The 20,348-nt window shown below is 39.6% G+C and overlaps 1 protein-coding gene across 4 annotated transcripts; it reads right to left on the reverse strand.

Annotated features, from left to right (window-relative positions):
* Positions 1-1,499: 1,499 nt before the first annotated feature.
* Positions 1,500-10,890, reverse strand: IL1A (interleukin 1 alpha). 4 transcript variants are annotated; one of them, XM_036103788.2, is made up of 7 exons: positions 10,830-10,890; positions 10,138-10,192; positions 8,892-8,940; positions 8,004-8,214; positions 6,213-6,386; positions 4,752-4,870; positions 1,500-2,538 (listed from the first exon to the last, which is right to left on the reverse strand). In XM_036103788.2, the coding sequence occupies exons 2-7, from the start codon at positions 10,182-10,184 to the stop codon at positions 2,341-2,343; spliced, it is 798 nt and encodes a 265-aa protein (XP_035959681.1). In that variant the 5' UTR covers positions 10,185-10,192; positions 10,830-10,890; the 3' UTR covers positions 1,500-2,340. The 4 variants fall into 4 exon arrangements, with proteins under 4 accessions (XP_035959681.1, XP_077912438.1, XP_035959682.1 ...); XM_078056312.1 differs by lacking the exon at positions 8,892-8,940 and having other exon boundaries at positions 10,830-10,848; XM_036103790.2 differs by lacking the exon at positions 4,752-4,870 and having other exon boundaries at positions 2,396-2,538.
* Positions 10,891-20,348: the final 9,458 nt, after the last annotated feature.

Below are 20,348 nucleotides of genomic sequence, written 5' to 3' on the forward strand. Positions count from 1 at the left end.
CTCCTCAAGGATTTTGATGGATTCCTGTCTCACATTTAGGTCTTTCATCCATTTTGAGTCTATTTTTGTGTATGATTAAGGAAATGGTCCAGTTTCATTCTTCTGCATGTGGCTGTCCAGTTTTCTCAACACCATTTGTTGAAGAGACTGTCGTGTTCCCATTGGATATTCCTTCCTGCTTTGTTGAAGATTAGTTGACCATATCCATATCTGAGTTCTCTATTCTGTTCCATTGATCTATGTGTCTGTTTTTGTGCCAGTACCCCATATTGTCTTGATGATTACAGCTTTGTAATAGAGCTTGAAGTCTGGAATTGTGATGCCACTAGCTTTGGTTTTCTTTTTCAACATTCCTCTGGCTATTTGGGGTCTTTTCTGGTTCCATACACATTTTAGGATTATTTGTTCCATTTCTGTGAAAAAAAGTTAATAGTATTTTGATAGGGATTGCATTGAATGTGTAGATTGCTTTAGGTAGCATAGACATTTAACAATATTTTTTCTTCCAATCCATGAACATGGAACATTTTTCCATTTCTTTGTGTCTTCCTCAATTTCTTTCATGAGTATTCTATAGTTTTCTGAGTACAGATTCTTTGCCTCTTTGGTTAGATTTATTCCTAGGTATCTTATGGTTTTGGGTGCAATTGTAAATGGGATCGACTCCTTAATTTCTCTTTCTTCTGTCTCATTGTTGGTTTACGGATCCATTAGTTTTTAATGTGGTTCTGTATTTGTGAGTTTGTATGGCTATAAACACAAGTGTTGTACATGTGCAATGTAAGCTTTACGTGAACCTGGGAACATTATCATTCTTTTTTTTTTTTAAAGATTTATTTATTTTTATTTTGGAGAGAGAGAGAGGTTGGGTAAGAGGCAGAGGGAGAGGGAGAGAGAAAATCTCAAAGCAAGACTCCCTGCTGAGCAGGGTGCCCGCTGTGGGGCCTAAACTCACGACTCTGAGATCATGACCTGAGGCGAAATCAAGAGTCAGATGCTTAACCAACTGAGCCACCCAGGCATCCCTCATTCTTAATACCACTTGTGGTGCATACTGGCAAGCTAACAACGGGGAGAGAAAAACTGTAAAACCTTGGTTTGGTTTTGTAAAGTAACACTAATTACAGTTATTTATGTGAAGTTTTATCATTTGTTCCTAATTACCATGCATTAAAATAATGATTAAGACAATAAATGTGTGTTAGATTTACTTTTTTTGGTAAGTTTTATTCAATTATGACTTATAATAATAATGTATCAGTGCTTATTGTTGATAGTAATATAACACTGTAGTTTGATCACAACTTTTAGAACCTAGAAGGAATGTTGCTTACATTCCAGAAAAGAACGTTTAGATTTACAGTTGTCTCATGGTTACCAAAATTAAGTTTATCCCATTTTAGCTAGTAAGACTTGATAGCAGGTGAAATTGAATGACACAAGAATGCTAAAGCAAGTTTAAAAGTAGAGGAGTGAAAGATTGATTAATTATCAGCACAAAGTATTAATATAAATTTATTATCACAATTATAGGTCTTCCAGGTACTACAAAAAGCAGGACTTGACCAAAGTGCCTTAGTATAACTAAATCAAACTCATTTAGCCTAAAAAACACTCTTTCCTATTGTTAAGGATGACTGGTCACACTCAGAGAATGCAAGGAATTGCCATAAATATAATAATATAATTATCTTAAAAATATATTTATAAATATATATGTATACATAAATAATAATAAATATTTATGCTTAGCTTTCTTGAGGCTCAGTATTTTCATTCAAGAATTATTTTATTAAACTGACCTCATTGCTTAGCATAAAATACTGTTGAGGCAGGAAGGATATAAGTATCATCCCCTCCATTTTGAAGATGATCAAACTGGCCCCAGAAACTTACAGTATTTGATTAAGGGTCCATCAGCAACTTAAAAGCAAGCAGTTGGAATAAAATCCTGGGCCTATGACTTCTCATTTCATCTGCTGTTGTGGATATTTAGTTTTCTAATGCCTCAGTTACTTAACCCATCTGTAATATGGGTAGAATCTTTATGGTAGCCATAGTCAGTAGCCCCGGTTCTCCCAAGATTATTATGAAGAATAATAATTAAACTGATTGGTAGTTTGCAAAGTATAGGGTGTTCTTTAAATAACAAACAACATCATATGTTAGTGTTGGTTCCATTAGACCTTGCTCACTCTCTTACAAAGAGAGTAAACATTCATTTGGAATTACAAAGGCTCAGCACATGCTCAGAGAGTGACTAAGAGTAAAGGATTTGACTCCTCCATGTACATAGTACATATGGACTGTCAACACTTCACAAGTAAGTAGACTCCAGAGTCAAGGCTGGGTTTCCAGTATCTGAAAGTCAGTGATAGAGGGTTGCCCTCTTGCCATGTGCACCAGTTTTCGTTCCTGTGTGGCAATGAACAACTTTGGCTGGGCAACTGATGTGAAATAGTTCTTAGTACCATGGCGTTCCCAGAAGAAGAGAAGGTTGGTCTCATCTCTGATGGTTTTGGGTGTCTCAGGCATCTCCTATGATAAGGAGAACAGAGATATGTTAAAGAACAAGATTCTAGACAAAGAACTGAAGTGCAATCCCTTGACATTTGGCCTTTTTGAGAAATATAGCACTTTAGGACTCTGATTATAATATGATGATATAGATTCTTCATTCACTTGTTCATTCAGCAAGCATTTATTACATGCCTATTAGATGTATGGCCCAGTCTACACATAATAGTTAATTTCCTTACTTAACTGGAGAGAAATCCAGATTAGTCATGGATTGCCAATGACAGTAGTGTCTCACTATATTGTGGCAGGTAGAGTAAAAACATTGTTCTTGTCCTGCAAAAGGCATTTTGCATAAAATCTGAGCACTCCAATTGAGACCTCTAAACATTTGACCGCTAAGCATGCAGATCATATCTTTGAGAAAATAATTTATCCTTAGAGATATTTGTCTCCATATTTAAGCCAACAATTAAAAGTTTAATCCCCTCCACCCCACACACACACTTCCAGGTATATCAGCAGCTGATTCCTTTCAGTACAATTTTTGACAGTTGTGATCTCTTTAGGCTGTACTATACTTGCGAGTATGAATAGAATAACAATACTTTCATGGAAAAGCGAAATTCACATTTCAACTTGAGATGCTTCTTCTGTGTTCTTTTTAATCTAAACCAACTAATTATCCTTTTGAGGTTTCCTTGGGGTTTTCAATGTCAACAAGGAATTTAACTTCCCAAACCCATTCCTCTCCTAGTTTTTTCCCATCTCAGTAAATATATTTTCTCCCCTCCCTCCTGTTGGTTCTATCTCTGAAATATAACCAGTTCTGTCTACTTATTTCTATCTGCCTCACCACCCCCACTCTCCTGACTATTATTATTACCTCCTAATTAGGTTCTGTGCTTTCTCCATTGTCTTCCTGCTGATCTATTCTCCATTTTAGAAAATATAAGTGAAGTTAGGACAATTCCTTGTTTGAAACCCTTTAATGGCTTTTCATTGTACCTCAAATGAAACCCAAATGCAAGGCTCTGCAAACACTAGCCTCTGCTTATCTTTCCTCCTTCTCACAGTGCCCCAGTTTTAGAGTGTTCTTTTGATTTCTGAAGCTGGCCTTTAAACTCTTGAAGCTCTAGGTCCTAGATGCACTCAGATCCCTCTCTTTGGAATGCTCACCCTCACCTGCTGTCTTGCGTCATACTCCTTCCTATCAGCAGATCCCATCTCACAGGGAGCTCTGCTCTTGCCACTCTATGTAAAGGGCACTCTCCCATTTTTCTCTATCTCAGCACCTTGTTTATTTGCTTTACAGCATCTTGTACTTTTTGCTGGTGGCTTGGCTTGTCTACTGTCTGTGTCCCCAAGAAGACCAAGTTCTATGAGGCTAAGGACTTTGGTTCACCATGGTCTACATAGCTGTTGGCACTATGTTTGAAAAAGAGAAGGCTCTCAATAAATAATGCCTGTTGAATGAATTCATGAATGAAGCTACTGCCCTAGTCTTACAGACATCACTTTTACTTCATTTGATCCGGGTACAGGAATACATGCACCTACAAAAATCCTGGTTGGAGTTGGGGGTTTGCATTATACATTTACTAAATAAGAATCACCTACTTATCAGGGGAGTAAACATCTAAAGCTATAGTGGGCGTGTGTATGTCTGTATGTTTGAGGGGGAGGTGGTAGTGGAGATGGGGCTGGGATGAAGGATAATGCTGGCACCAATGAAGAGAGAGAAGCAATGGAGTCAAAAGGCCAGAGTTTGAGTCTTGGCTCCCAGTTTTTTGTTTTGAGCCCATTGGCAGGTGATTAACACTCTCTGCTCCTAGTTGGCTTATTTGAGTTTCTTGGAGTCAGGCCCCATTGTCCTAATGCCTACCATCCCATAGGTCAGATGGTAAATGTTAGTAAGGTTCAAGACGGATGGAATAAATGGATGCCCTGGGATGGGAGGTGACTAGGGTCAGGCGGGGTATGAAAAAAGAAGGAAGAAGGCAATTTACCTTTTATTCACTCTTGCCACCTCCATTTTACTTTCTCATAGATTCTGCCTAGAAGTGTCTCTGGGAATAGGTGAGAAGTAGCATGTGGGGGTAGGTGGGCAGGTGGAAACTGTGGTAGGAAGAGAAGAGGATTGTGCTACCCCGCTAGGGGTATCTGCCTATTGGAATTATTCACAAACATATGGGTTGTAAATGAAGGTAAATTGGAGACTGAGAACGACTGACCTTTAGCAATACAGGTTCATCTTCATTTTGGGCACTCACAAATAGTCTAGTTTTTGAGATTCTTAGAGTCACAGGAAGTTTAGAATCTTTTGATGTATAAGCCCCCATGTCAAATTTCACTGGCAAAGAGAAAAGCCAAAAAAAAAGTAAATATGTTGTATTTGAATGAAATCAAGTTTTATGTAGATTGTGTGTGTGTGTGTGTATGTGTGTGTGTGTTTGTAGTTAAGTCTCCAACTATGGTGTAAACACCAGAATGGAATTCCATACATCTTTGTATCCTTCACAATGTCTGCCATATTTACTAGGCAGGTAATACTTGGTTAATGTCTTTAGAATTTTCTATGTTGAATGAATGCTTGGGGGCTATTTGTTGAATGTCTTGTAATTACATTAATGGGATAAGACCCTTCAACTTGTGAGCTCATGAGTTCACAATAACCTAAAATGGAAGGGTTTAGGGAAGCTGATATACTCATGTTGCTAGTGATAGTGAAAAGTAGTTGTTTTCCTTAGAGAACAATGCTTAATAAGAACTGTATAATTATTTATCCCTAGGAACCCAGGAGTTCCATTTTTGGGGTATGATCCAAAGAAATAACCTCATAGGGAAAAAATTATATATACAAACTCTATTGCAAAATAGAGTTACTTAGAGCAAACCCAAAGGACCAGCAAAGCAACATGATTGAATATTCTAGTGCCATTAAACATGGCAAATATATATGCTATTTCAATATGTGGGGAAATTATGTGACATAATATTAAGTAGGAAAATACAGCACAAATAATTTGTAAATGTCATGGAGTGGAAAGCATGTTATCCGAAGTATGTCCAATCAGAAAGAGCCCTGTTTGCAAAGTAGCCTCTTTGGAGTTCTGAAACTAATTTTGTATACTGGAGTCATGTCCTGAAGCTAAAATATATATACCATAGAAATTAGATTTATGTGACAAAATTTCTTGGACGCTAAATTTCATCCTCCAGAACATATTCTCAGCTTATTGGATGTTTTGCTTCACAGCTATGTTATCAAAGATAAGATTCTTTCTAGTCTGGTGTTATTTGTAAGTTTGAACAGTAAGCTTTCTAATGGAGAGTGATTGCTCTTTATTGGCTTCTTGGGTAAATTTGGGTAAGTCATTTAATATTTCTGAGAGTCAGTTTCCTCATCTTTAAAACCAAGGATGAGAATATCTGAGAGAACCAAAGGAAATACTTCATCAGAAAGCTTTATACTCAGTGCTCTCAAAGATAGGAAACTTCTCTCTTGTGGAGCTTCCTGATTTGGCTGAAGCTCCTGCCCTTGCCCTGAATTTTACTGGGGGCGTTGTGCTTCATCCTATTCTAGAAGAATTGTACAAAGCTAGGAATCTAGAGAGGTTTATATTTTGAAAGCAGAAAGTTTGAAAGAAATACAAAAATAAGAGGAGAGGAGGATGACAGAGCTGTCCACTTACCTGCATCTTCCAGATTCTGCAATGCAGCAGCCATGAGGTAATTTCCCCCTGTTTGTTGAATTATACTTTGATTGAGGTTGTCATTCAGGATGAATTGGGATTTGATGATCCTCATATAGTTGTATTTTTCATTGCTATGGAAGTTGTATGCTACTGATCTGGGCTTCATGATTTCTAAAACCATTATCACAAGCTCAGATTAATGTCTATGTATAAACAGAGATGCTATATCTGCTCTAATACAAGCATCAAAAGTAGCTATGGAAGGAACATTAGGAATATTTTAATCCAGGTGAAGAAACTGAGAGAGAAGAGAAGTCACCCAGTCAGCAGAAGCGGTTTCTAGGATTATCCGCATGGTTGCTTATTTCTTTTTAAACTTCAATTCCTCAGACAGTAATTTTTTTAAAAAGAGATTATTTGTTAAATATTTCATTTTGGTTGTTTGGAGGTTTCTAAGAAAATAGGAAGACTGCTAGCATTCACTATCTACATTTTTCAAATGAATACACTGAAAAAAATGAATATATTAAGACCATATATGTCACTGAGGATGCAGGTCTAAATGTCTACTCTGCTTTCTGGACAGTGGTATATATCAACAGCTTCACAAATCCTCGTGTTTCTGAGTAATTTTATGTCTAGGAATCTATTCTAAGGAAATAGTGATAAAAATGAAGATATATGGATGTTATTGATATGGATGTTCATTATTATATTACTTATAATATTGAAAAACTGGTACCCTAGAATGCCCTTGATATATTGCTAAGTGAAAAAAGCTGAATATAAAATTGTATATAGTATAATCCTAATAATGTTTGTTTATATGTGTGTATGTACATGAAAAAGACTTTAAGTTGATGATTGACCCTTAATCAAATACTTAAGTATTTTCTCTAGTCTTGGCAGTGGCAAAACTCTTAGTGTTTTTATTTTCTTTTTTATTTTCTTGTATCTTCCTATTTTCTAGGTGAATGTGTATTAGTGTTTACCTGTTACCTTAAAAAGCTTTTACTTAAAAAATATTTGGTTTATGTTTCATGTAGAGGCTTATACAGTAGCAGCATGGGAGAATAATCCTGACTGTTAAAATCAGAACTGAATTTGGTTTAAAGCTCTCCCACTTACACACTATGTGACTTATGTAACTGAGCTTAGTTTCCTCCTATGTAAAATGAGAATGTAAGATTGTTGTGAAGTGTAGAGATAATGTAGCCATTAATAAACTAGTAGTGTTGGTAGTATTAACAAAGGTAGTAGGAGGAGGAGGAGGAGGAGGATGAAGAGTAACGACAATACCTAACATTTATTGGGTATTTATTACTAGGCATTATTCTAGTCCAGGAGCTTACAAGTATTGACTCATTTAATCTTCACAACAAGTGGGGACTCTGATTATCTCCATTTTACAGTAGAGGAAACTGAAGCACAGAAAGGTTAAGTAACTTATCCAAAGGGGCATAGTTATTATCTGGAGGAATATAGGTTATAAGTAGTCACCCGCTAACAGTATATAACTGCTTTCTGCCATAAGGATAAAAGTCACATGACCTTTACAGTATGGCCACAAAATGAGCCCATGAGGAAGTATTCTGTAGACTCAGGCCACTGCTCCTCTCTCCACACCGGAGAAGGATAAAAATTAATTTTCCTTCCTTACAGTTACTAGACTGATGCCTGGTTGCCCTCTTGTTACTCTGATTCTAGGTTTTATTTTCTCCTGTGCTCTGTTGTCTCCATTTGCTTAAAAATGGAAAACTAAGGTATTATTTGCACTTGACCTCTTACCTTCTTCTGCATCATTGGTAATGGCTTCCAGGTCATCATCAGTGATGAATTGATTTAAACTCAACCGTCTCTTCTTCAGAACCTTCCCGTTGGCTGCCACCACCACCACATTCTCCTTGAAGGTAAGCTGAGATGTCTTTGAGGTTTCAGAGGTACTCAGAGACATGCAGTGCTCATGAAGTGGGTCATAGCTCACATCATAGAAGGATTTCTAGGAGGAAGGAAAATGGAAACTAAGGGACTGCATATGGTCATAGAATGAGATCCCTTTCAGTAGAAGTTTTATCCAATAGATTTAGTGAGAAGGATCTCTATTTCATCAATATTCTCTTCCCCATTCCCTCTCTTCTCCTCCATCCCCCCATCTTTCCCTCTCTCCCTCCCACCTTTCCCTTGGAAAATCTGTTGAGCATGGAGAATGTCATCCACTATTAGTGTAAAGAGGCAGTTGGTCTCACTTATGATGAAGAAATGTATGTGTCTGAACCTCTAGTGAGGGCGAAACAAAAGCTTCTAGGATTCAAGCTTTTGCTGTTTTCTCCTGGTAGAGAAAATACTGTGTAAGAATAGCAATCCTATATGTGGAATTTAAGAAACAAGGCAGAGGATCATAGGGGAAGAGAGGAAAAATGAAACAAGACAAAACCGGAAAGGGAGACAATCCATAAGAGACTCTTAATCTTAGGAAACAAACTGAGGGTGGGGGAGGGGGATGGAAGGATGGGGTCACTGGGTGATGGACATTGGGGAGGGTATATGTTGTAATGAACACTGGGTATTATATAAGACTGATGAATCACAGAACTGTACCCCTGAAACAAATAATATATTATATATTAATAAAAAAAAAGAATAGCAATCCCATAAGAATTACAGTCATTTGCTTACCTGATTCAGAGAGAGATGGTCAATTTCAGAACTGTATTCTTCATTTTCACTGTCAAACAAGATAATGAGAGTGTAATTCTGTTTGTTATATAACTGCAGTCACTGGGCAACGTATTTTAATGACCACATTAGCTTTGGGTAACACACACACAGTCATTACTGTCATCTTTGAAAATTAAGGACTTCTATACATATACATACATATATGCAGTAATTTGTGCCTCACTAATTTGGAATTAGTAAGCATCAGGACAGGTCTTGAACTTTACCTGTGCTTTATCTCTAAAAATGGGGCTTGGCTAACAAATTGAAGAGTTGTAGTTGAATTTCAGGGAAAAATGTTAACCTCCTCAAGAGAGAAATGCTTTTGAAGCACCTCATTTTATTTATTTATTTATTTATTAAAGATTTTATGTATTTATTTGACAGAGAGACACAGCGAGAGAGAGAACACAAGCAGGGGTAGTGGGAGAGGGAGAATCAGGCTTCCCGAGGAGCAGGGAGACCGATGTAGGGCTCAATCCCAGGACCCTGGGATCATGACCTGAGCCGAAGGCAGACGCTTAACAACTGAGCCACCCAGGCGTCCCTGAAGCACCTCATTTTAATTTTAAGCAAATCCGTCATGTGTTGTACATTGCTTCCATGTATTCACTAAAACAGATTTAATAATTTATACTTGGGAACTATCCAGCAACATTTTGATAGCCTAGTTTCTGTTAGTATATATTGATAGGTAATGGGAATACCGTGTTTGTTTAAACTATCCTATAATTTTTAATTTTATTCATTTACCCTTCTCTTATGTCTGAATGAGGTTTGACTGTGTATGTGCATTCACATGCTCAAATTGCTGTGGAGCCATTACCTCTTCCAGATTGAGATCCAGAAGTTTTCCTGAGAATGGTTTCTCTCTCTGACAGTCCATTAAAACCCATTATGGTATCAGAGCACGTGAACCTGACTGAGGCTGTGTCTAAGTAGATGTTGAAATTCACTAGGACTCAGGAGACTACAGAAATAATTTTTCTAAAATGGCTGTCTCCCTGTCAGTGTCCTCTCTGTGTAACATGCTAGATGCTTACTTTTTCTGGATCTTTGCTGAACCTGCCCTGACTTCAGAGGTAGGACACATCTCTATTACCTCTGCCAGTCTGGCTCCATGCTCGTTACTCTAACTCCTAGATAGATTCTAATGTACCTTGATCCCCTCATTAAATCGCAAGAGATAGAATTGATTTCCTACCTGTAACAGTTCTTCAGGTCTTCAAAAAGGTCAGGAACTTTGGCCATCTTGACTTCTGCAACAGAGAACACTGGTGGCTGTCAGCCTAGCCAGCCACTGAACCAAATGCCGGCAAAGGGAATCACCTCAGCTTTGCTCTTCTTGAGAAGCTTAATGAATGACTTAGCCCATACTCAGCATTTTCCCCATTCTTCTTTTCACTCCCTTGAATTATTTGCATATGTATCTGCCTCCTCTCCTAGATTGTAGACTTCTTTTAGAACTTTGGTATTCCTTATGTGCCCAACCCAATGCATTGTACACAGTAGGCATTCAATGAAAGCTTGGATAAATTAAAGAAAAACCCCCACAAGAATGAGGTATTTGCCTTATATAGATGTAAGAGAGAGACAAATTTGGAAATTTCTAGTGTTCTCCTAATAGTTTTAATAGTAGAGACTCCCTCCAAGGGAAGGCTTGGCTGCAACCAACAGTGCCCTCATATGAAACCAGTTCTTCTGTCCCTCAGTTCCCCATCAGTAGAAAGAATTATTTTCTGAAATCTGACTGTGATTCTAACTCACACACCAAACCAGGGACAGACAAGAAGGGAAGGAAGAGGCTTGTACTTCCAAGAAGGCAGTTTGAGAGACAACGGCCAAGGAGAAAAGCAAGATATATTTTAAAAGTCAAAGATGTGATAAGGACAATACCTTTGCTGGCTCAGGCGCTAATGAAATGACTCCCTCTCTGTCTGCAGACTTGGCCCTAGTCAGGCTACTTCGCCTTTTGTCTTCTTGGGGTAGGCGTGGTCTGTGTGCGTCACGGGGAATTTACAGGGAAGAATTGTATTTTTCTTTGTTCCTTTAACCGGAAACTCGCCAAATAATGACAGATTACATACTTGATAATAGTGTTGTTTGCAAAGATTCCAGGAATTTCTAACTTGGTTCATTTGTTTATGGGTTTGCTCTAAACAATTATAAACATGTAGTCTTAGAAAAAGGGAAGAAGGGCAGGAAATGTAACTTTCTAAAAACATATGGTAGGGAGGAAGGGAGAACTCCTAAAATCAGAATTCTAGATGGCTGGAGTTGGAGAGGAGCTTAGGAACTGTAGTTTGTGTTTTAGCTTAATTTGTTTTTTGTACCCCGGGGGCTGAGTATGAATTGATGGAATGCTTGGCAGCCCCTGGCAAATAAGGGTTAGCTGTGAGGGAAGATGATCCATCTTTTCTGAAGAGGGACATTTGTTGAATAGGCATAAATCACTCTGAGTATGGGGAGACAACCTCCTGGTTAGGGCCCGGTAGGGGAGAGAGAAGTGATAATCCTCTTACTCCTCTGAATACTGTTAACCCAGTTCCTACAGAAGTGACAGGGCTTTAGGAGAGAGCTCCCTGCCCTGGCCATGTTACAGCAAAGTGGCCCTCTATCAGGGCCCAAAGGGAAGTCTGGTCTTTTCTAGAATAAACCTAAGGTGTGTGAGGATAGCTGTAGACTCAAGGAAATATGGGCAAAGCCCTGGCCAAAATCTGGTAGCTGGATTTGAGAATAGAGGTTAAGGGAAGGGGAGGGACTCTTACATATGACACTACATCAGTGTTGCCTGGCTGTTATTATCAAAGACTTTTTTTTGGTATCCTGAGGCTGGCCCAGTTCAGGTGGTAGAATATCAGACTCTTGGCAGATAAATGTTGAAGGTTTCCTGTTTGGAGTTTAGCCATGTAAATTTTAAATGAAGAAAACGGATGGAAAAAGAGGGTAGAGGAGGGGAACAAAAAGGTAAAGAGAGAAAGATGAGGCATGGCAATGTAACATGGTATAAAAAGGCAAGACCATTCAGAACTGGGAGTGAAGTGACTTGTGTGAGTTGGGTAAAGTATTTTCTCTAGTCTTGTTTAATGGTAAGTAATGGGTTTGGTTAGATGATCATTAAGGTCTATCCTAAGTGCAAAATCTCTGATTCTGATTCTATTGCCGGTCCAGATCCTCCTGGTCATAGACCTGGTCACAATAGTTACAAACAAGAGCCACAGAAATAATGTATCCTAGATGTAGACAGTGTAAATTTAGGACCAGATTGGGGCATATCTTGGGTGTCTCAGGATGGATCCTTGTTTGAATGGTGATGGTAGCCAATTCTCTATGCCCGTGGTTCTCCTTCAGGCAACACAGATATTAATCCTGGTTATTCCTTCTGCCTCCCAGAGATCTTGTGAGGACTATTACCAAGAAACAATTGCAAAGCACATTGTGAATGTGGGCTGCTATGGAGATGCAACTAAGCAAAAATAATAACAATGCTAATAATGGCTTCTGTCACTTGGGAACCCGTATAGTCATCACTGTAATGCCTTAGTTCACTGAAGAAAATATAGTTCTTATGAAAATATTGGTTTGAAAACTTCAACAGGGAGGACATTTTCAGGTGAAGGCCTCCCTTGAAACCCTGAAGATATTTAGTTTCTGGGAGGAATATATAGTATCTGTTTGGTAATCCAGGAAAACATCCTTGGTTCTACCATTAGTGGTAACACCTGTCCTGGCCTTGGGCCCTCCTCTGTTGTAAAGATTAGAATTCCCTGAATGTGGTTGTTGAATTTCTCAAGGACAGTTGGAATTTTTTTTAGACCACCAACTCAGGTTGAGGTTTCACTCTTTTTCCTTCATATGACCTTTTTGGAAACTGGCTTTTAAAGGAAGAACAACATGGGTGAGGTTTAGAGAGTGGGAAGTCCTCACTTTGTTTTGGGGAACCTACTTTTCTGTATGTGTGTACCAAGACTGACTTGTAAGTAAGCCTCATCATCGGACCACCTCCTCCTGGGGAATGGAGAGAGAAACATGCTAGGTAGAACTCTACTGGAGCCCAGGGGGTCTTTGGGGGCTGTCCTGTGACACGAACTTTGGGGGCTTCAAGCACCCACCTCTTGACTCTGAGGAGACTTCAAAAACTTTAGTCGTTTTCCACCTAGATCATACAGAAAAAAAATTTATTGTATACTTATTCTGTGCCAGAGTTTTTGTTAGACATAAGCATTCTTTCAGGATTCACAAAATTAGATATGCAAGATGAGATGATATATTTTGGTAGGTGAGTGGATACACCCTATAAACCTGGAGGTTGCGGGTCCAAAGAATCATGGTGGTGCTTTTCATTTGAAAACTGCCTTATACTTCACAAAGAGCTCTCACTTGCATTGTCTCACTGGCTCCACACTTAACCCACAGAGGTACTGATTACTATCTCTTTTCACAGCTGAGGGCCCTTGAAGATGTTAAGTGGCCAACCTATAGTCACAAAACTGGCAGAGCCAGCACTCTAAACTCAGGTTTCTGTTCTAAGTCCAATCTTCTCTTTCCACTGCATTTAGGTGTTCAAGTCTCTTACCTCCACCAAACACCAAGTGATGGGAAAAGTGGCGGGGCTCAAAGAGATCATTCTTTTTTTTTTTATAAAGATTTTATTTATTTATTTCACAGAGAGACAGAGAGAGAGAGAGCGAGAGCAGGAACACAAGCAGAGGGAGAGGGAGAAGCAGGCTCCCTGCTGAGCAGGGAGCCTGATGTGGGGCTCGATCCCAGGACCCTGGGATCATGACCTGTGCCGAAGGCAGACGCTTAACGACTGAGCCACCCAGGCACCCCAAAGAGATCATTCTTTTTTTTTTTTAAATTTTTTTATTGTTATGTTAATCCCCATACATTACATCATTAGTTTTAGATATAGTGTTCCATGATTCATTGTTTGTGCATAACACCCAGTGCTCCATGCAGAACGTGCCCTCCTCAATACCCATCACCAGGCTAACCCATCCTCCCACCCCCCTCCCCTCTAGAACCCTCAGTTTGTTTTTCAGAGGCCATCGTCTCTCATGGTTCTTCTCCCCCTCCGATTTCCCCCCCTTCATTCTTCCCCTCCTGCTACATTCTTCTTTTTTTCTTTCTTAACATATATTGCATTATTTGTTTCAGAGGTACAGATCTGAGATAACAGTCTTGCACAATTCACAGCGCTCACCAGAGCACATACCCTCCCCAGTGTCCATCACCCAGTCACCCCATCCCTCCCACCCCACCCCCCACTCCAGCAACCCTCAGTTTGTTTCCTGAGATTAAGAATTCCTCATATCAGTGAGGTCATATGATACATGTCTTTCTCTGTTTGACTTATTTCGCTCAGCATAATACCCTCCAGTTCCATCCACGTTGTTGCAAATGGCAAGATCTCATTCCTTTTGATGGCTGCATAATATTCCATTGTGTATATATACCACATCTTCTTTATCCATTCATCTGTTGATGGACATCTTGGCTCTTTCCACAGTTTGGCTATTGTGGACATTGCTGCTATAAACATTGGGGTGCACGTACCCTTTCGGGTCCCTACTTTTGTACCAAAGAGATCACTCTTAAAGGTCTTTTCAGCCTCAAACACCCTGTCATTTATTGATTCTAGGATTTTTTTGTTTAAAAGATGAAAAAAGAAATGGTTTGAAATATCCCCCCTCTCTCTTTCCTCCTCCTTCAATGAGGAATCTCATTTTATTCTGTGACATACAGGAAAAGGGTGAAGGTGATCAACGTAGTTGAGGACATGGTCAGTGGTGGAGTCTGGATATGGACTTTAGTCATGCTCTTGCCATTGTACCATGAAGACAAGAAACATCCGTAAACATCTTTGGAAGCAACTTTAAAATCATTGCATGTAGTTGGATCTGACAGCATTGCTTGAATGAAAAAGTAAACACAACTCTTCCCTGTGAATTTTTCAGGGGATGCAATTATTTGTTTTTAGGTTGTAGAAAGCATCTTCAGAGGAATGAAGTGTGCATAAACCATTATTACATACAGAGACAATTGAGCCTTTTGTCTCAATTCATCCCCTATTTAATTATAACCTGCTTTTAAATTCTGTGACAGTAAGTGGGATGGGAAGGAGGAAAGGACCTAACATAGTCTTCCCGGTGTTCTAATACATTATCTCATTTAATCTTCACATTAAATCTGTGAGGTAGGTGTTCTTGTCACATTTTATAGAAGAGGAAGTCAAAGTCCAGGGAGATTAACCAATCTGTCTAAGATTGCAAGTTTACCGAATTGCTGACATGTGATTCAGACACCAGAGCTTAGGCTCAAGCAACTACCAGGCTGTCTCTTTTCCTTAGTGTGACCTCTTCCTTTTCTTTGCTCTTTTTAATTTCTAAGTTTTTCTGCTTTGTCTTGTTACTCTATTGAAGGATCTAGAATGATATATTGAAGGATGCACTTCAGACACTATCTAGGTTAAACTTTCATGTTATAAAAGAGGAAGCAGGTTCAGAGAGGGTAATTGTCAAGGTTGCAAGGTCACTTGGAGAGTTTGTGTGAGAGTGGGAGCAAAAATGAAAACTCCATTTCATGACTTCTGGTTCAAAATACCATACTACCCAGTGACACTGGCTCCTAAGTAAAGAGGGGTAAGGTAGAGAAACAATGTCTCCCATGACTTCTCACCTATAAGTGAAAAAGTGGCTGAAAAGAATGAAACCCCATTCAGTGAGCACAACCAGCTATGGTTCTTGCTTTCCTGGAAGCTGACAGTGAAGACATTCAACAATAATCCCTTAAATAAGCAGATAAACTGAGATAAGTTTAGTAAAGGCATGAACAAAGAAGCTAGTCTTAGACTGGGAGTGGGTAGTTCACTGGAGAGGGGGGAGGGTACATTCCAGGCTGAGCAAAGGCTGTGGGGGTCAAATAAGTGAAAGTCGGGCATTGAGGCTGGAGCTCAGAGAGGGAGGGCCAGTGGAGTGGCAAGATGAGGATGGTGAAGGAGGTAAGAGCTAGATAATCAGGGCCCTGTGTAGAGCTCACTAAGATCTTTACCCATTCAACTTTGGGTAAACTTTGGGCAAGTGCTCTGGGAACTCGGCAGAGGGATGGCTGTGGCTTGGAATAGGTAAATTCAAGTTGGCAGAAGCCTGTAGTGGGATGGAACAGCTTCATGTTGAGCCACCACATCCCCAGTTAGCTGTGATTCTCTCTCTTTGCCTTACTTATTTGTTCCCTAATTTATGTGCGTTTTTTGTTTCTAAGTTCCCTTTCTCTCTTCTTTTGGGATGGTAGTTCACAGGGCTGTGCCCTCTCGTTGGCTTCTCCCTTGGCACACTGTCTTTCCCTCTTTCACAGATGCACTTAAAAATCAGAGTTCATCAGAGAGCTTCTTTGTGACCGCAGTCATGTCTGTGCCTGTCTCTCACTTTTCTTCTTGCTGGCTAATTGTAATTGCCTAATCAGAAGTGCATTTTAAAGAAATTCCCTTTTCTTTTGAGTCATTTTCCTCACGGAGTCATAGTTGTCTCTGGTCTGAACTTGTTTCACAATTAAAAAACAACTTGGATTACTTTTCTGGATTCTAAAACATGATTATTAAATATTGCTAGGGAAATATAAAAAATATAAAAAGAAAATAAAACCCACAAAAAATTAAATAACTAGAGGTATTCGCTATTACTATTTTGGTGTATTTTCTTTCATTCTTTCCTTTTTCAAGGCATATATAGATTTGTTTTTATACAAATGGGATACTCTGAGCATTTCAATATTTGCTTTCCTGAAATCTGGGGAAAGTGTATGTGGTAGATTCTCCTTACCAAATATCCATTTATGGGATTACTTGATAAATGTCTGTCTTCATTTCCTAGTCTCCTTTACAGAGTTGGATTAGGGACACATGGTTTTTTCTGGCCAAAGCACGGTGAGCAGGAAGTGAGACGTGATGTGTTATACTTCTAGGCTTATGCAATCGAGGGCCAGTGTGTGCTTCAGTCATCTCCAACGTCCTCTGATGCAGCAACTTTGGAAGTCACATATTCCAGATGGTGGGGCTACAAATGGATGAGGTGTGGTTGCAAATGTATGAGACTAGAACAACCTGCATTTGACATTGCATGAGTGAGAAACAAATCTTTAATTGTGTGAAGTCACTGAGATTTCAGAGTTTGTTACTGTGGAATAACCTAACCTATTCTGACTACCACTATAACTATCTTTCCCTTCTCCATCACAAACTCCAAGGTGACATGTATTTTATCTCAAAATTCCTCTTTCACATAACTGATTCCTTCTTGGACAGAATTGTGTCTAGATTAGTATTCCTCTTACCACATTCTCTACTCTCTGGGAGATGAATTTTCCAATAAGGTGAATCAAGAACCTAATCAGATGCTTTCATTTTGGCCAAATTCTGATTCCAGATATAAAGATATATTAGCTGTGAAAATAAGAAGGCCAATAATAAACTGTTGAGTTAACATCCCAGATAGAAATCATGAAATAGTTACATTAAACATCTAACATTTATATGGTACTTTATAGTTTTTCAAAGCATTTTTTTATAAATATCAATATAAGCATCCACTATGATGTGAAGCTGACTTATTATGCATGCAAATAGTTAATAGCAAAGGTCCTATGCCCAGTGCATGGTTCTCTTCTCCCTCCTTTTGGTATGAATTCCTGGCTGCTGGGGAGGATGGACCCATGATTAAAGCAACTGTGGCACAGAGCAGGGAATGGCAGGTGTGGCACACAGTGTGGTTGGAAAGGCAAGAGACTTGGACCTGGCTTTGACCCTAATTAGTTGTTGTGTGACCTACAACATTTCTACACATCTCAGAGCTTTCCTTATCTACAAAGGGAAGAGGTTGGACTGGATGACTACTGGGATTTTTACAGCCATGACTGTTCATTCCACACTTTATGACTACCCTGAACGTAACCACGTTGGCTTCATGGTACCTCTATGCTCTTAAAGTGTTGTTTGGTTACGTAAGGCCCATCCTGGATTCATTCCTTACTATTCTTTTGTAGAGTCTTTCTCTGTCACATGTATAGTTGCATTGCAAATAGATACATGCTTTTTCATTACTTCAGTGGCCAACTTGATTTGTCACTCTGGGTATAAATAGAAACAAGTTCCATTTCTAGTACAGAAATATATAACAGTAGCTGATAAATTAGAAGGGAATGACAATTTTACTCCATTGATGATGACTCAGGCTTGATACAGATGAAGGATCATCTGGGGCCTTGATTACCCTTAAGAAAAGGGAGTTTAAGTTTCTGAGTCAGAAAGTCTAGACAAGTTTTGCAGTATTTTGATTAAAAAAAATGAACATCTAAGGAAGAAATGTGATCTTACTTTCTCTTTTCTGCACTCTGCTCTCCATGGGATCTTAGTGCAGTCCCCAGAAGGTCATTATATCCCCTTCAGCGTGGCACTGTAGCTCCCCTGGGAGAGGAAGCACAGACTGAGAGAGCCTAGACTCAGGAGCAGGACCTGGGGGCAAAGGAGAGCAGGAGTTCCCACAGAGCAGAGTTGTATGAAACATTCCTGAAGCCAGCTTGGCAGTCTGTTTCATAGTGAGGCATTGTATCAGAGGCCATGGGTAAAGAGGTGGCAAAGAACTCCATTTGCCCTTAATAAGCTTTTAACTTGTGGGGAAGACCTGTGCAGATGACTACAGTGCAAGCAGAATAAAAGAAGTCCTGTAATAGAGGCAGAACATGCAGATGGGAAGGGAGTGGCTGAAGCTAACATGGAGAATTAAGGAAGACTTCATGGAGGCTGCATTTTAGCTGTGACTTGAAGTGGTAGGTTTGGATAGTGGAGAATGGATATTCCAGGCTGAGGAAATAGGGTGAGTAAAGGCATAAGGCATAACATTTCATGTCAGTGTCTCCTATTGTGTGGCCTTGGGCTAATTACTTAACTTTTAGAGCTTTGGTTGCCCTATCTATAAAACTGGGCTAATGATTCTTACTTCATAGGGTTTTGGAAGGATTACATGAGATTGTGTTTGTGAGAGTGTTTAGTTCAGTGTTAGTTTCCTTTCCTCTCTCCCCAAATGTCCAACATTCTCCTGATTCTATACCTTTGCTCAGGCTGTGCCCCCTTTGGGATTTATCCCCCACTCCGCCATCCATGGAATTAGACCTTTCTTTACTCTGCTAGTCCAGGCCCTTCCTTGACACAGAATGGAAAACAGATTTGCTGCAGGGAATTTCCAATGTGGCTAACCAAAAATCAGTTATAGTTAAAGGAATTCTAAGTAGAATGCAAGCTTGTCCATAGTGTTTATAGTAGATTGGAATAATTATAAAGATTATCAGTTCATGCCGTCATTCATAGACGATGGGGATCTTTGATCCAGGAACATGCTTGGAGCAGGGGACTGAGTGGTGATTAAGACAAACAAGGTTCTGAACCTCATAGAACATCTCTGCTAGCGGAGAAGCACGCATGATCATAGTTGTGGTTTTTAAGAAAGGGGTAGTGTGGGATGCTGTGGAGATATATGCAGGGAGAGCGGGAGGGGAGAGGGAGGAAAACCTAATCTAGTCTGAAAGGTCATGGAAAGTCTCTCTGAGAAAGCAGCATCATGCATGGGAAGGGTAAGATTTAGCCAGATGAAGGTGCAGGTAAATGTAAGAAAAGAGATTAGTGTCTCAGGCAATGGGAGCAGCATGTGCATAGGCCCCAAAGCCAGAAAGTTCAGTGTTAGTTTCCTTTCCTCTCTCCCCAAATGTCCAACATTCTCCTGAATGTTTGGTGTATTAGAGAAACTGAAAAGGGCCAGGGTGGTAGAAGCCCAGAGACTGAGGGGCAAAGTGGCAGGAAATACGGTGGAAGAGGTAGGCATGACCAGGTCATGGGCAACCCTGCAAACAGGTTAAGGACACTGGATATATCCTGAAGGCAGTTTTAAAGTGTTTTAAGCAGGGGAGTGGCAAAATTAGTTTTGTGTTTTTAAAAGATCTGTCTGGATTCTAAGGAGGAGAGAGCAAATGTGGGTAGAAGGGTAATGAACTGACTGGGTGAGAAATGAGGATGGCTTTGGACTTGTGTGGTGGCCATGGAGATGGAGAGAAGTGGATGCATTTGAATTATTAGGAGAGTCAAATCATCACGATTTGGTGATTGGTTAGAGGTGGGGCATGAGGAAGATAGACAACTCAAAGAAAAGTGCACTCCCTTAAACAGATGAGATATTTGAGTTAAACATATTCTGGAAGCAGCAATGAGGAATACTGAAGTACCATATTCTGAGAGAAATGCTGGCAGAATTGGAGAAAATGGAGTGGATTGTGAGGATCCCATGAAGTGAATCCCGTGGGAGTTGCATGCATGGATTTGAAGCTTGGAAGAGGCAACAGGCTAAGGCATGGAGTCTTGGGAGTGGGCAC

Source organism: Halichoerus grypus, chromosome 10, assembly GCF_964656455.1.
Source record: "Halichoerus grypus chromosome 10, mHalGry1.hap1.1, whole genome shotgun sequence".
Classification (NCBI taxonomy): Eukaryota; Metazoa; Chordata; class Mammalia; order Carnivora; family Phocidae; genus Halichoerus; species Halichoerus grypus.

Bases quoted from the DNA above. Each gene is read 5' to 3' on its own strand.
- IL1A (XM_036103788.2), bottom strand. From the start codon at position 10,184: ATGGCCAAAGTTCCTGACCTTTTTGAAGACCTGAAGAACTGTTACAG. The intron at 8,941-10,137 runs GTAGGAAATCAA...CTTGTTTGACAG, and splicing joins GACCTGAAGAACTGTTACAG to TGAAAATGAAGAATACAGTT. The intron at 4,871-6,212 runs GTAAGTGGACAG...TCTCTTTGCCAG, and splicing joins GCAGAATCTGGAAGATGCAG to TGAAATTTGACATGGGGGCT.